Source organism: Octopus bimaculoides, chromosome 4 (genome assembly GCF_046866305.1).
Source record: "Octopus bimaculoides isolate indiv1 chromosome 4, ASM4686630v1, whole genome shotgun sequence".
Taxonomy (NCBI): Eukaryota; Metazoa; Mollusca; class Cephalopoda; order Octopoda; family Octopodidae; genus Octopus; species Octopus bimaculoides.
In genome coordinates, this window is record NC_142931.1 from 92272939 (window position 1) to 92290096 (window position 17158).

The window sequence follows — 17158 nt, forward strand, 5'->3', positions numbered from 1 at the left end:
GCAACACATGACCATACCAGTGCAGACGTCTCTCTTGCACACCACATCTGATGCTTCTTATGTCCAGCTTTTTCTCAGGGTGCTTACATATATATATATATATATATATGTGTGTGTGTGTGTGCATATATATATATATATATATATATATATATATATATATATATATATATATATATATATATATGTATGTATATATAAATGTATATATATATATCATCATCATCATCGTTTAACATCTGCTTTCCATGCTAACATAGCACATGCACATTATGGGCTTCAAAACACAGGCTGCGGTGAATAAATCGTTGTCTAAAGTACACAAAAATTATAATAACACTGACATCTCATTTTAACAGATATATTTACCAAAATTACATTAAGATATCTTGGAATACTAAAGATTAACTTTATTCAATAAAATCGCCATTGGCTTTAACCATGCCCTCCAGATGACTTCAGAATCTCCTGCAACTCTTCTGGACAGTCGCCTTGTTTAAGTTGATGAATGCTGCCATAATCCTTGGCTTCAGTTCATCTTTGTTGTTTCAAGAAGTTTTGTTGGTCTCTCCCTCAACTGTGCTGTACACATAATAATCAAGAGGTTTGCTGTCTGCATGATAATTAGTAAAACAGTTCAGTTCAAATCATGCTTTGATCATAAAACACCTTCATGAACTAGGAAAAGTATTTAAACTTGGTCAGTGGGTTCCTCGTCACCTCACTGTTACTTAGCTTAATCAAAGAGTTTCCTTCAGTTCATGGTTGAAATAAGCTTGCTGCCAAACATTTCATAAACAGAATCATCACAAGTGATAAAAAAGGAGAATTCATCCCTAAACTAGGACTACATCTGTGTTGGTGGTATATGTAGGGTGTCGTCTATCATGAAGTGCTAAACTGAAATGAAACAATTAATGTGGAAAAGTATTATGATCAATTGGAAGCACTGCACAAAAATTTGCAGAAGAAATGCCCATCAATGGTCAATCATAAAGGGACATTGTTCTTAGACAATAATTTAAAAACATATATATTGCCAAAGTTATTCAGGAAAACATTATGGTACTAACTATGTAAGTTTTGCCTCATCTTCCGTACTCTTCTGATTTTTCTCTATCTGACAAGCAATGCATTGGTCCAGACACGTTTTCCACTGTTTGAAGCAGTTCTGGAACTCTTGTGAAGTGACGCTTTTATCACCTAGATCGTTTTTTTCTTCACCTCTTCTACATCTGCAAAACGTTTTCCTTTAAGGGCATTTTTAATTCGGGAGAACAAAAAAAAGTTGCAGTCGCAGGGAGCAAGAATGGGTTCATGCCATTTTTGGTCAAATCTGTCACACACCCAAGACAGTGTATGCAGGCACTTTTTGGGGGAGAGGTGACATTGAATGCTTCCATTGACTTGATTGCTGCTTCAATTTCGGGTCATAGCCATAGCACCAGCTTTCATTGCCAGTGATGACTTTCAAAAAAAGGTCAGGATCAACTTCCAACTGTTCTGTCAGTTCACGATACACATTCAGCTGTGACTGCTTTTGATCCTCCGTGAGCAAGCGAGGCACAAATTTTGCTGCAACTCTTTTCATTCACAATCCCTCACTCAAAATTCATTGGCAAAAGCTCCAGGACACACCAGGCATATCAACAAGTTCGTCAATTGCTTGGCGATGGTCCTCCAAGATCAATTCATGAATTTTCATGATGTTTTCACTCATTCAGAAGGTCAATGGTTGCCCTGAAAGAGGTTGGTCTTCAAGTAACAAGTGATCATTCCCAAAGCATGAACACCACTTGTAAACTTGTGTTTTGCTCATGGTAGTGTCCTTGTAAGCTGTTTGAAGCATGAGAACTGTTTTGGTTGCCGTTTCCCCCAGCAGAAAACAGAATTTCATGGAAGCACAATGTTCTTTTGTTTCAGCCATTGCAAAAATCAACAAACAGGAGAGAAGCACTACAAAGCAAAGACACACCATGTGGCAGTATGACCTCAGTTGAACATATTGGTTGGCAGACTGATGCCTGAGGGTCACATCAAGTGGATTCTAGTGGTGGAAGTCTAAACTACAACTGGCATGCCCCATAGAGAACGTTTCCAGTTACTTTTAAGTACCCCCTTGTATATATATATATAGACAAAGAAAAAGAGGAAGATAGCAAAAACTGCTTCCTTACATGTTGAAAATAGATGTTCAACTCAAGTAATTTTTTTCCTTTGGCTGGGTATGTTTTCATGGAAGACTAGTAACAAATGAGATTGGCTGTATGATGGTGATGCTTGTTTAGAATCATCATATGATGTCAAGACAAGGAGGAGACATGAATACACATGCATATATATATATATATATATATATATATATATATATATATATATATATATATATATATATATGGTGATATATAATGGGCTTCTTTCAGTTTTCTTTTACAAAACTCACTCATAAGGCTTTGGTTGGTCTGGGGCTATAGCAGAAATCACTTGCTAAAGGTGCCATGCAATGAGACTGAACCTGGAGACCACAATTTTGGCACTTCCAGCACTGATGCCAAGCATCACTGATGCATCCAAGGAATGTCCACATTATTTGGGCCCCCACACTGAAACAGACTCTGTTCCTCATCTTTCATGCAGCCACTACACCAAATTGTATGCATCTATAACTTCTCCAACCAAACAGCAACTATTTTATTGAGGATTTGTTCTTTACTCTAAGTTTTAGTCTTCCTCTCACATACATCTCTCAAACTTATGATGCAGTATTTTCTGCTTCCCTATCTGAGTCAAGAATCACCAAATTGCTGTTCTTTCTTAGTCTGATTCCAGTCAAGTATAATGCAGTAGATGTAGCCACCAACCCACAATGTCCCATCTTTATTGAGAGAACTGTATACTGCTATCCTTTCACCTAATATGATTCATTAAATCTTTCATGTTTAAGGCTCTTCCTTTCATGTACCTATTCCTTATTACCTTCCCAAGGTGCCATCAACTCAAAATCAGAATTCTTTTCTTCAAGTCAGACTATGATGTGAGGTCAGGATACTGGCACTCTGTCGTTTACAACAATGAGTGTTTCAATTGATCAGTTCAACAAAACAGCCTACTCATGAAATTAACATGCAAGTGGCTGAGCACTCCACTGACACATGTACCCTTAATGTAGTTTTCAGGGAAATTCAGTGTGGCAGAGAAAATGCTATAGCTGACCTTTTGAATTATAGACACCACTCATTTTTGCCATCTGAATGGACTGAAGTCAGACCACTGCATTGTTATTGCAGCCCCCTCGTTGAATATGACAGGGTACACCTAAATATTTATTGTTGCCTTGTTGTCTTAGTGCATCCAGGACTTGATTATGCTGCTAGAATAAAGTTCAAGGATGCATAATCTCTACAATGATGACATTCAATAGAGTAACTCAAACCACACTGTCTAATATTGGCTAAGGATGGAAGTACATTAGTAGGAAATGCAACATAACTTGTTCCATGATCCATAACATGTTCTCCCAGTCAGTCTCCTGCATATCACAGGCCTTTAATGAGGACTTGACACGGTCCTTAAATCGCAGCGCTGGTTGTTGCCAAGGTCTCTTTCCACTAACAAGTTCCCTATATAGCATTTGTTTAAGAATCCTGCTATCCTTCATTCTAATAAGGTGTCCAGTTCAATATAACCGGTGCTTGTGCACCATTGCCTTAATACTCAAGATATCAGCTATCCTCATGACCTGTGTATCTGTAGTTTTTAAGGTCTAGCCAACATTCAGAATGTGTTTCAGACATCTCTGATAAAAGTGTTCAAGGACCCTTACATGACGTTTGTAAAGGATCCATGTCTCACATAAGTAAAGGACCAATGTCAGTACACATGCACAGTACACAGCAATTTTTGTCTGCTTTGTGATGCCATGCTGGGACCAGACACAAGACTGAAGAGACCGGAAGAAATCAGTTTCTCTCTGCAACCTGAAAGATATTTCATCATCCAGGGAGCAAGAAGAGTTGAGTGTGCTGCCCAGGTAGACAAACTTGTCTACCACTTTCAGAATTGTTCCTTCAACCAAGATAGCTGGTTCCACATATGGATTTCCTGGTGCAGGCTGGAATATTACAACAACCTTGTCCAGGTTAATGCTGATTTCAAATAGCTTGCAAGAAGCAGAAATACAATTCATAAGTATTTGCATGTCATCCACTGTATGAGTGACTAAATAACAGTCATCTGCATAAAGGAGGTCACAAATAAGAGACTGGAAAACTTTTGAATTGGCAGCAAATCCGTGCAGATTAAAGAGGCAACCAGAAGATCAATACCTGACATATATTCTCATAGAGCTAACCTTAGCAAAAGCATGAGTAAAAGCAGCAGCAAAGTACAAAGAAAAGAGAGTTGCAAGGATGTTACTCTGCTTGACACTATTCTCTACAGGAATGGGTCTTGCCATGCCATCACCAACACTGACCCAAGCATCCATCCCATCATGAAATGATTTAATTATAGATACAAAGTGATCCAGACATCCAAGTTTGCCAAGTATTTTCCATAGCAAGGCCCTATTCACAGTACCAAAGGCCTTTGTTAAATCAAGATCTATACCTGGACAAGATCTATATTCTGCCCATAGCACTTCTCCTGCATCTGTCTTGCTGTGAAAATCATATCCATTGTCCCTCTACCAGATTGGAAGCCACATTGAGATTCAGATAGGACATCTTTTACAAGACACCTATCCAGTCAGGTAAGAAGAATATTTGCCAGAACCTTGCCAGCAGCTGATAGTAGAGCAATACCTCTGTAGTTGCCACACATTGTTCTGGCTCCTTTTCCTTTATATAGAGGAAGAATAATTGCATCCTTCCAGTCCTTGGGCATTGCACCATCCGTCTAAACTACACTAATAAGTTCATGAAGGGACTGTATGATGTAATCACCACCAAATCGCAAGACCTCAGCACAAATTCCATCCTTTCCAGGTGCCCTACCAAAATTCAATTTACTTATTGATGTCATTACCTCATCTATTGAGGACATGGAATTTAAGGAGCCAAGGATAGGTCTTTGTTGCACAGTAGCAATCACTGTTTCATCCACAACTGACTCATGGTTTAGGAGTTCAGAGAAGTGTGACCTGTGATTTCTGTTGATTTAGTAAACAGGGTGGAAGACTCTTTGGAAAGCAAAGGAGCTGATGTGGAGCTCTTAGGCTCATAAACTTGCTTCATAAGATGGTAAAGCTTCTTGCTGTCATTTGCAACCTGAACATCATGAGCAAGATCCTCCCACCAAGTGTTCTGCATCTTCTTGAGAGATCGCTGCAGTAGTGAATTTACACTGCTATAGTGGACAAGTGCTAGATTTTGCTGCACAGCTGAAATTCCTCTGTGCGGCAATACATTGTGGGCATGGTGCTTTACAACTAACAGTCGCTGAACTTCAGCATCATTTTCATCAAACCAGTCTCTGTGTTTTGCAATAGCATTTCTCAGTGTTTCAGCAGCATATTGAAGAACCTGGTCTTGAAAATCTTCCCATACTGTAGTATTTTCCATGCAGAACAAGCGAGTCTGCAGCTCTTTCCTGAACACTGCATCAAATATCTTGTGAACATTCAGACACCAAGGAATGCCAGCCAGCCCTCTTCTCTCTTTCACTCTAATCATCATCCAGAACTTTGTTCACACCAGACTGTGGTCTGTCCAGAATTCTGATCCATGAAAAGACTTGACATTACAAATGTCATTGATGTCATGCTTGTGGATGATGACATAATTCAGCAAGTGCAAAACTTTAGACCTTGGATGCATCCACGTTGTTGTGTGATCACCTTTGTGCATAAAATGAGTGCTTGCGATGTAAAGTCCATTGTAAAACTCCAGTAGCATGAGACCATTGCTATTCATTTTCCCAACATCAAAATGTCCTAGAGAGTTCCACATTTGCCAGTCTGTTCCAACCCTGGCATTGAAATCCCCCAGTAGAACGACTTTATCAGCTGGGTATAAAAAATAGTTTTATCTTCATCACATCTAGTCAAAGTAGGTGCATAGGAACTTATTAGAGTAGCAAACCGCCCACCTTTGTTATTCTGACAGAGTATTCATTTGTTCTGTATCCATCTGTCCAGCAACTATCTCCAGAATAGACTCTGCCGTCTCAATAGCTTTTGCTACAATCCATTTCTTTACTGTCAACATACTTACCTAGGTTACATCACATGACCATAACAGCACAGTCTTCTCTCCTGCACACCACATCTGATGCCTCTTATGCCCAATTTTTCTCTCAAGATGCTTAAAATCTGCCATTCATGCACATTGACATTGCACATCCAGCAAAGCATGCTAGCTTAATTTCTTTTAATCCTTCGCATATCCTCTATAGTCACAGCCTATGTTTCACTGCCGTGTAGCATGGCTGTGTGCACACAGGCATCATACAATCTGCTTCTCACTCTGAGGGAGAGGCCCTTTGTTACCAACAATGGTAGAGGCTCTCTAGCAGCTATGCTCTTGGAGCAGCCACCTCCACAGCTGACATGGTCACCCAGATAAGCTGTCTACTACTTCTAAGTATCCCTACTGGCATTTGACAGAATCTATTTTCTGTATATTTCTAGTGTTTATTGTATCTGTACATCTACCACATATAAAAACTATTTTCCATGTTAACCTTCCTCTGATATTGCTGAACCTCTTATATGTTCATAGCTTGCACCAGGTACACCTTGTGGAGTTTCTACCTACACCTTTTCCACATATCAAGCAGGGCCATCTCCCTGGAGGAATCTGTGATTACTAAGACTTTGGTTTTTGATAAATTAACTCTAAGGCCATTTGATTCCAGACCTTGCTTCCACACCTGAAATTTCTTCTCTAGTTCTGGTAGTGATTCAGCTATAAGAACAAGGTCATCAGCCTAGAGGAGCTCCCAAGAGCAGCCTGACTTATATTCTTCCGTTATGACCTGGAGGATTATAATGAGCAAAAGGGGGCTGGGACCAATCCTTGGTTAACTCCTACTTGTACACTGGATTTATTGCTATACTCATTGTCAACCCTCGTGTTACTGACAGCATCCTAGTACATGGCTTCTATAACTCTCACTAACCACTCATCTATCCCTAGTTTCTGCATTGATCACCAGATAAAGGAATGGAGGACCCTGTTGAAAACTTTCCCCATGTCAACAAAAGCCAAGTACAGAGATTTATTTTTGCCTAAGTACTTCTCTTGCAGCTGCCTTACCAAGAATCAGTGGTGCTTCTCCATGGCACAAAACCAAACTCTCTTCCTAATTAGTTAGGCTATGACCTTCTTCATAACTTTCATCACATGATCTAACAATATGATACCTCTGTAATTATTTCTGACTAAGGCATCACCTTTGCCTTTGTAGCAGTTGACTATGGTATTGTTACACCAGTCATTGGGTTTGACTCTTTCTGTACAAACTTATTGACTATATGGGTGACTAGACTATAACCTACACCACCAGATATTTTAAGCTTCTCAACAGCAATTCCTGATGGGTTGGAGGATTTCCCTCTCTTCATATCCTTCATGGCTTTATCTACCAAGCTACTGTCTATTCAGATAGCTGGTCCCTCTGTTCAATTCACATTAGGCAGGCTCTCCTCCCTTCATGTGTTCTCTGCATTTAGCAACCTTTCGTAGTGGCACTTCCAAGCCTCTTTCTTTGCAGAGTCACTAACTGCAAGTGCACCATCATCATCATCATCATCATCGTTTAACGTCCGCTTTCCATGCTAGCATGGGTTGGACGATTTGACTGAGGACTGGTGAAACCGGATGGCAACACCAGGCTCCAGTCTGATTTGGCAGAGTTTCTACAGCTGGATGCCCTTCCTAACGCCAACCACTCAGAGAGTGTAGTGGGTGCTTTTACGTGTCACCCGCACGAAAACGGCCACGCTCGAAATGGTGTCTTTTATGTGCCACCCGCACAAGCCAGTCCAGGGGCACTGGCAACGATCTCGCTCGAAAATCCTACAGGAGCCAGTCAGGCGGTACTGGCAACGGCCACGCTCAAAATGGTGCATCTCATGTGCCACCCGCACAAGAACCAGTCCAGGGGCACTGGCAACGATCTTACTTGGCTTGCCGGGTCTTCTCACGCACAGCCCATTTCCAAAGGTCTCGGTCCGTAGTCATCGCCTCGGTGAGGCCCAATGTACGAAGGTCTTGCCTCACCACCTCAGCCCAGGTCTTCCTGGGCCTACCTCTTCCACGGGTTCCCTCAACTGTTAGGGTGTGGCACTTTTTCACGCAGCTATCCTCCTCCATTCTCACCACATGTCCATACCAGCGCAATCGTCTCTCTTGCACGCCACAACTGATGCTTCTAATGTTCAGCTTTTCTCTCAAGATACTTACACTCTGACGGGTATTCACATTGACATTACACATCCAACGGAGCATACTGGCTTCATTCCTTGCGAGCTTACGTATGTCCTCAGCAGTTACAGCCCATGTTTCACTGCCATGTAGCATGGTTGTTCGTACGCATGCGTCATACAGTCTGCCTTTTACTCTGAGTGAGAGTCCCTTTGTCGCCAGCAGGGGTAAGAGCTCTCTAAACTTTGCCCAGGCTATTCTTATTCTAGCAGCTACACTTTCAGCGCACCCACCCCCACTACTAACTTGGTCGCCCAGATAGCGGAAGCTATCGACTACCTCTAGTTTTTCACCCTGGAATGAGATAGAAGTTGTTTCCTGTTTGTTTGCAGTCTTTATTGCACCTGAACATCTGCCACAAACAAAAACTAACTTGCTAGTTAACCTGCCTTTGATGTTGCTGCACCTCTTATGTGTCCATAGCTTGCACCGGGTACATCTTATAGAGTTACTACCTACTCCTTTTCTACATACTGAGCAGGGCCATCTACCTGAAGGGGTTTGTGTTTTATCTACCTTCCTACTTATTAGGATTTTGGTTTTAGCTAGGTTGACTCTAAGGCCCTTCAATTCTAGACCTTGCTTCCACACCTGAAACTTCTCCTCTAGTTCTGATAGTGACTCCGCAATTAGGGCAAGGTCATCAGCATAGAGGAGCTCCCAGGGGCAACCTGTCTTGAACTCCTCTGTGATTGCCTGGAGGACTATGGTAAATAATAGGGGGCTGAGGACGGAACCTTGGTGGACCCCTACCTCTACCCGGAATTCATTGCTGTACTCATTTCCAACCCTCACCTTACTGGCCGCATCTCTGTACATGGCTCGCACAGCTCTCACTAGCCATTCTTCTATCCCAAGTTTCCTCATTGACCACCAGATAAGGGATCGGGGGACCCTGTCAAAGGCTTTCTCCATGTCAACGAAAGCCAGGTACAGAGGTTTATCCTTGGCTAGGTATTTCTCTTGCAACTGTCTCACTAGAAATAAGGCATCAGTAGTGCTTTTACCTGGCACGAACCCAAACTGCATCTCATCTAAATTGATTCGCTCCCTAATTAGTTGGGCTATGACCCTCTCTGTAACTTTCATAACCTGATCTAACAGCTTGATGCCTCTGTAATTATTTGTATCTAAAGCGTCCCCTTTACCTTTGTAGCAGTTGACTATGATGCTGCTACACCAGTCATAGGGTATGACTCCTTCGTGTATCACCTGGTTCGTAATACGGGTGACTAGGCTATAGCCAACACTGCCAGATATTTTGAGCATCTCTGCAGTGATTCCTGATGGGCCGGGGGCTTTCCCGGTCTTCATACTCTTAATTGCTTTATCTACCCTGGTACTATCAACTCGGATAGCTGGTCCCTCTATTGGGTCGACATAAGGCAGGCTCTCTTTCTCCCATTCATTCTCTTTATTAAGCAATCTATCGTAGTGGCATCTCCAGACCTCTTTCTTTGCATCCTCATTTAATGCAAGCGTACCATCATCCATGCGAACACATTTCTCTCCTACAACATCACTATTCTCTCTCCTACACTGTCTTGCAACCCGAAATACCTCGAGTCTTTGGTCCTCACGGCGCAGAACATTGGCAAATCTTTCCTTATCTGCTTCCCCTCTGGCTAAATAAACCTGTCGCCTAGCCTCCCTTCTGGCACATTGGTACAATTCCCTGCTACCACCGTTCTTCCAGTCCTTCCAAGCTTGTTTCTTTTGTCTAATAGCCCTGTCTACCTCCTTGTTCCACCACCACGTTACTCTGGGTTGGGAGGGGACCTTACACCACCCACAAATCTGGTCGGTGGCTTTCAACAGGTTGTCCCGCAGAAATCTCCAATTGTCTTCCACGTTGTATGATGCTATATCCCCTTCTATTTCGTTAAATGCTTCAAGTAACTTGTCTCTAAGTCTCTGTCCGTTTGCAGGGTCTTTAAGCTTCCACACCCTTCTTCTCCAAGCCTGTCTAATTCTGGGCACCCATTTTGCCTTGATCCCAAAGTCGCTAACTACTAATCTATGTTGTGGGGTACATTCTTCGCCAGGGTAGGTTTTGGCATTTATAAGCCGCCCTCTTTCCCTATTTCTGGCGAGGATGTAGTCGATTTGGCTAGAGTGTCTGCCGGAGCGGTAGGTGACTAGGTGACTGGCAGGTTTCCTGAAGTTGGTATTGCAGACTATAAGATTGGTTGCATCACAGAACTCCAGCAGTCTGGTTCCCTCCTCGTTGCGGGAACCGAAGCCATAGCCTCCATGTATGCCATGGAAGCCCCCAGCACGACGTCCGACATGACCGTTGAAGTCTCCAGCCACAAAGAGAAGGTCCCTGTCACTCGTCGACGAGGTAGTTTGCAAGAGGGTGTCATAGAATTGGTCTTTCAGACCATCTGGTAGCCCAGGTTGAGGTGCATAGGCTGAGATGACAGTAGCTAATCTATGATGAAGCACTAGTCTGATCTTAAGTACTCTGTCACTTACTCTAACGACCTCGATTACCTTATCCACCCATTTCTCCGCTAGAAGTATTCCTACGCCCCCGACCCCGTCAGTGTTCCCTGCCCAGAAAATCTTGTACCTGTGTTCTTTGCCTGTGAGGAACCTTGCAGAACCTCCTCTCCATCTTACTTCCTGGATGCAGCACATATCTACGCATCTCCGTTCAAGCATCTCAACAATTTCACCAGATCTACCTTTCAGCGTGCCGACGTTGAGAGTGCCAATCCTAACAGTATGGGTGTTGGGGGTGTGGGCCTGTAGCCTGGGAAGAGGAAAAGCAGTGTCGTGTACCTGAAAAGAAAACTTGCAATTGGAAGAATTCATAAGCAAAACATTACCTACAACCTGCAAACATTTCTCAACCTTAATGCGCTACCCAAAGGTAGGGGAGAGGATGGCCAAGGCCATCCATGCAAATACACTTCTCTATAACAACATCACTAGTTTCTCTGACAAACTGTCTTGCCAACTGAAACACTTCAAGCTGCTGGTCCTCATGTCACAGAGCATAGGCAAACTTCTTCCTTTCTGCTCATCCCTGGCTAAGTATACCTGCCTCCTAGCTTCCCTTCTAGTTACTTGATATAGTTCCTTGCTACTGCCACCCTTCCAGTCCTAAGCTTGCTTATTTGCTCAAATGGCCTTGTCGACTACACTATTCCACCACTATGTCACCCTAAGTCAGCTTGGGACTTTGCACCAGCCACAAATTTGGCCTGTTGCTCTCAGTAAGTTGTCTCGTAGGAATTTTCAGTTATCCTATATGTTACATGTCTATAACTCTTCCTTCTTCTCAATAAATGCTTCATTTAGGACATCTCTAAATCTCTGACTATTCAGAGGATCCTTAAGCTTCCAAGTTCTTTTACAAACTGGCTTGCTTCTTGGATTCCTTCTTGCCTGTAGTCTGAAATCACTAATGACTAACCTATGCTGAGGCATACATTCTTCACCAGGGAAGGTCTTTGCATTTATGAGCTACCATGAATCTCATTTTCTGGTGAGAATGTAGTCATTCTGGCTAGCATTGTCACTGGATTTATAAGTTATCAGCTGACTGGTCGGTTTTCTAAAGTTGATGTTGCAGATCATTCATTTGTTTATTTGGCAGGCTTGGTTGGTGGGTATAGGCTGAGATGATGATTGTTGCCGTGCAACTCTGTAAAATTAGTCTAAACTTGAGCATGCTATCACATACTCTGACTACCTCAGTCACCCTATTGACCCATTTCCCTGCCCCATCACTGTTATCCAACAGTAACAGCAGCAGTAACCACATCAGCAGCACCATCAACATAAGGAAACATACACAGAAATATGTTGGATCAATGGAGGGAAATTTTAAGCTGCAACTAAATAACCACAAATCCTATTTTAGGATCCCTGAAAGATGTAACGTTACAGCTTTAGCCAACTACATACAGCATTTAAAAGAAGAGGGAATATCATACTGGATCTAATGGAAAGCTCCTGGAACAGCTTGGATCATATCTCACAGAAGCAGATAATGCAAACTTTTCTTGGCTAAGAGAGAAAGGATCCTAAAAAATCTACTCTATTCAGGAGCCCTTCTTAAATTCAAAAAGTAAGATGTTTAGTCAGTGCCCTCATGAGAGAGAATTCATGTTGAAGGCAAGGGCTTCTCTGCTTGATGACTAGTGAACAGAAAATATATGTAAACTGACCCTTTTCAGACACAACTGGACCATTCAAACAGAGATAACTCCATCTCATACAGAGGGGGTTTCATTTTGAAGAATTTTGTTTCAGGGTTTTTTTTTCACCATCATGCTGATCAAGACTGTATTCTTACCTTTATTAGCAATGAAGTTATGTGTCTCTGGCCAGCAGATATGATGACTGACATACATTGCTAATAGCAATAATAGAAGTGTAACTAATGGTAACTTTCTGACTGGTCATAAACAATGACTACATATTATATATATATATATATATATATATATATATATATATATATATATATATATATATATATATATATATATATATATATATATATATATATATATATATATACATGTACACACACACACAAGATTCTACAAAGTTACTGTCCTACCAAATTCACTCACAAGATATTGATCAGCTCAGGGCTACAGTAAAAGACAATTGTCCAAGGAACAGTGGAGTGTGACTGAACCAAAAACCACATGAGTTTCTTAACCACACAGTTATGCCTGTGCATCCATTTTAAAAATAAGATAAAATCTTTATAAGAATTTGTCAAGTAGTTAGCGTGGAAAACCTCATAAGGGAAAAATTTATTAATTATTCCCGTTAGATATATTTATTTATATATATTAAGGGCATTACTATACATAAATGCCTCACACTAGGAGGGACTCTTAAAGTCAAAACTACCATATTATGGTAGTTTAGACTTTAAGAGTCTTCCAAGCATGAGGCATTTATGTATTGTAATGCCCGACGTCCTGTACCCAGATATGCATCTATATATACATGTAGATGTAGGTATGTACATACATGTACGTATATATGCATATACTCACATATTATTTGTATTATACATATATATATATATACATATATATATATATATACATATAAGAGGGATGACCACTAAGTGGACATCCATTTTACTAGAAGTAAACCACCTATGGTCTGACCACTTAGTGGTTAGACCATTGGTGGTCTACTTCTAGCAAAATGGACGTCCACTTAGTGGTCATCCCTCTTATATGTATGTAATATAATTTTTCTGAATCTTCAGATTTTTTCAATTTGCTAGGCCACTGGTTTTAAATTGATATTAATCAAATTAATATTCAATTTTTCACCCTTATTATTTAAATTTTTATATATATATATATAAACAAATGATAGGGATGGAAAATGAAATACACAGGAAACTTTATTGCTCACAACAATCGTTGTGAAACATATCCTGCATCAATCCCTTGCAGGTGGAAAACTATACAACTAGTTGTGGTGCAACTCTCAGTGCAGAAACGTCACATCAGGTGATGTGGTAAGAGGTATCACTGAGGAATTCCTGAGGTAGATCCAACGACAATTATGTAATTACCATGGATGACATCAGGTAGCCATAGACAGTAAACATACTTTATCAGCTTACTGCTAGGAACATACTGAACCCTTAAATATATATATATTATATACATGTAACTCTACAAAATATATTGAGTGCCCTTTTCTTTTGCTTGTCCATTCACTCATATATATATATATATATATATATATATATATATACTAGCAGCTAAGCCTGGTTTCACCCAGTTGGTTTGAATGATGTGGCTGTAAAACCTGCTCTGTGTAAGCATACGACTTGTTTGGGCATGTTTACATTAAAAAACAATTTTAGAATAACTTTTTTGTCAAAATGCTAAAAATAACTGAATATACACACACATATTTATATACATACATACATACATATATATATATATATATATATATATATACACACACATACATATTTTAATATATAAAACAGAGTTTGTGTGTGTGTTGGTGTGTGTGTGTGTGTGCACGCATGCATGTTCCTTATGGATTCAAAAACTGAGTTGCCGATTTTGACATATGAGGTATCAAAAGATTCAGTAATCTTTCAGCTATCAAATAAAGTATGTTTTTGCATAACAACACGTTTTTACTACAAAAATAACCTCAAAAATGAGGTCGGGTCACACAATTTTGAGGTCTTTAGTTAAGAGAGGCAACTCTTAGCTTTATGTCTTACATTGAGCATAATGAGAAAATGTTTAAAATACATGGAGTTTTATCAGGGAATGAAACTTGGAACTTTATTAGTATTATTTAGTAATCTTTTAATGTGAAGTATGTTTGTGTGTGTTTTGTCTAGCCCAGAGTTGCATCTGATGTAGCAGACCCCTCACATAGTTTCTTTTTTTTTTTTCTTGAAATACTGTAAATCTGTGTCTTTCTTTTGATGAAAGGGTGTGTTTTAAGAGAGATTTAGCTGCTATTTGTAGTAGTTCAAATTACCACAGACACACCCGTGTGTGTGTGTGTGTGTGTGTGTTTTGTTGCAGTGGAAAAAAATAGTTTTTCTAAGAATATTTTGCACAATAACTTTTAAAGAAATCTGGACAGCTTTCTGACTGTTAACCATTCAACTTCAAATTAAAATTGTTAATTGTTGGAAGTGAAGTAGAATGAGATGTACATATAGTGTTATATAGAGTGGAACTTCAGTACGAAGTTTTCAACTCATATTGTGGTTAGTAATCCATTACCTTAAATTTGAAGCCATTAAGTCTTTAAACATTATTTTACTGGGTTTAGTCTTTCGACTGTTGCCATGATGCGGTATCACCTTCAAAAATTTCATTGATCATATTAACTTCAGTACGTATTTCAATCTGGCATTTATTTTATAGATCTCTGCTTGATGGACTGCTAACTTTGAGAGAGTGGGACACAATATTTGATTCAATAACAAATGTAAACAGACACACACACACATATTAGGTGCAAGAATGGCTGTGTGGTTGAGAAGTTTGTTTCCCAACCACATGGTTCCATGTTCAGTCCCTCTGCATGGTGCCTTGGGCAAGTGTTTTCTACTATAGCCCTAGGCCAACCACAGACTTGTGACTGAATTTGGTAGATGGAAACTGCAGCGCTGTTCATCAGAAAATGACCGAAAAACGTTTGTGAAGAAGAGTTGTTTGCTTCATACTTCTCATGTGCCGATTCTGCCCATAAGAAAGGAACAAATAATACAATGTGACTGTAGGTCAATGCCGGAGTGCATTGCTAGTATAATATAAAGAGAGAGAGGGGGGTGAGAGATTCGTGTGTATATGTGTGTGCGTATGTGTGTGTGAATATGTATGTATGTATGTATGCATGTGTGTGAGTATGTATGTATGTATGTATACTGGGGTAGGAAGTAGAGAAAGTGTAGTAACCAGGGTCGTTTTAAACTAAAATTTATGAATGAATACGAGGACATGCGTTTCTGAAAAATGTAAATCGGTTTACAATTAGCGTGTTTACACTATTTACAATTTACAATTGTAGTCATACGCATTTAGCTGTTTCTATGGTTATCTACGATGATAAATGTTAAAATTAGATCATTGCATAATAACACGCCGATCTATGAATTTACAGAAAATGTTCTGAATATCCTGGAATCTACTATGAAATGCGGACAGCACCTGATGTTGTTGCTTTTATAATTATTACGTGGTATGTGGGTTTTCCATTGTGGCTGATGTCATAGAAATAACTGAACATCTCATCTGATAGGCCGGGTTACTTAAATTATGTGCATGGATTTGATCCTGGAACCTTTTGATCGGTGGATAATCGTTTCCCGCTTATTACATACTTTCTTTGTGCAAACACAAAATTAAGAGTATTTGGAAGCATGAGAAAAAATGTTTTGACTTTAATAGGTAAGTTTTCGTAATGTCTACAAAAACAGCCAAAAGAAGGTGTAATATTTTAAAAATAATTCCTTTTCTATTTTTATTCGTAATTTCTGTATAACTTTTTCTTCCTTAGAATTCTCATCTCCCTGTATTCTTCCTTTTTTAATATTCTTTCTTTCACAGCTCTGTTATTCTCTCCTACAGTACTTCTATTTGTGTATATATATTTGGATCTGTACAACTCTAACCATTCCACTTCAAGTAAATCATTTATTTTGTAGTAGTTTTCCTGTCCAAATTCATTAAAGAACCTCTATAACAGGCTTCCAATTCCAGACCATGTCCAATGTAAAATTATTCTATTATATTTCAATTACTTCCAATATTAGCCTAACCGACTTTTAAACATACTTTCCTAAACTGAATATCTCCTTCTTGTTTATATTTTATAGTCTCGTGGAAATGTATGAAAATCGCAAAATTTTCATTCCACCTCCTACATAAACTTGTGCGCATCTTAAAATTATGTTTCTCTATATTTATCTATCGCTTCTGTTTTTACCAATAAAAGAACACCATATCATTAAACCTGTGTTTTTGCTATTAGACATAACTATTATTAGTAGGATGTTTCCACGAGTCATTCGAGTTGAGGTTTGTTAGAGCGTGCTGATTATCATAGCAAGTTTGTGATTACGTAATCTTGTTCTTTCCTGATACGGTATCTCCGATTGAACACTCCTCCTCTTTCTGTTCTGTTGTGACGTATTCAGGTTTTCACATTTTTATCATAAATTATCTCAAGCGTATTTCATAGACATAGGAATA

At 39.7% G+C, this 17158-nt stretch overlaps 1 protein-coding gene across 1 annotated transcript in view; it reads left to right on the plus strand.

The window, feature by feature from the left end:
* Positions 1–15737: 15737 nt before the first annotated feature.
* The window catches only part of LOC106872863 (uncharacterized), a 187946-nt gene continuing 186525 nt past the window's right edge, over positions 15738–17158 (plus strand). Inside the window, exon 1 of the mRNA XM_052967244.2 lies at positions 15738–16354. Within this exon, the coding sequence (XP_052823204.1) occupies positions 16327–16354 (28 nt within the window). The 5' untranslated portion in view covers positions 15738–16326. The remainder of the gene's footprint in view (positions 16355–17158) is intronic.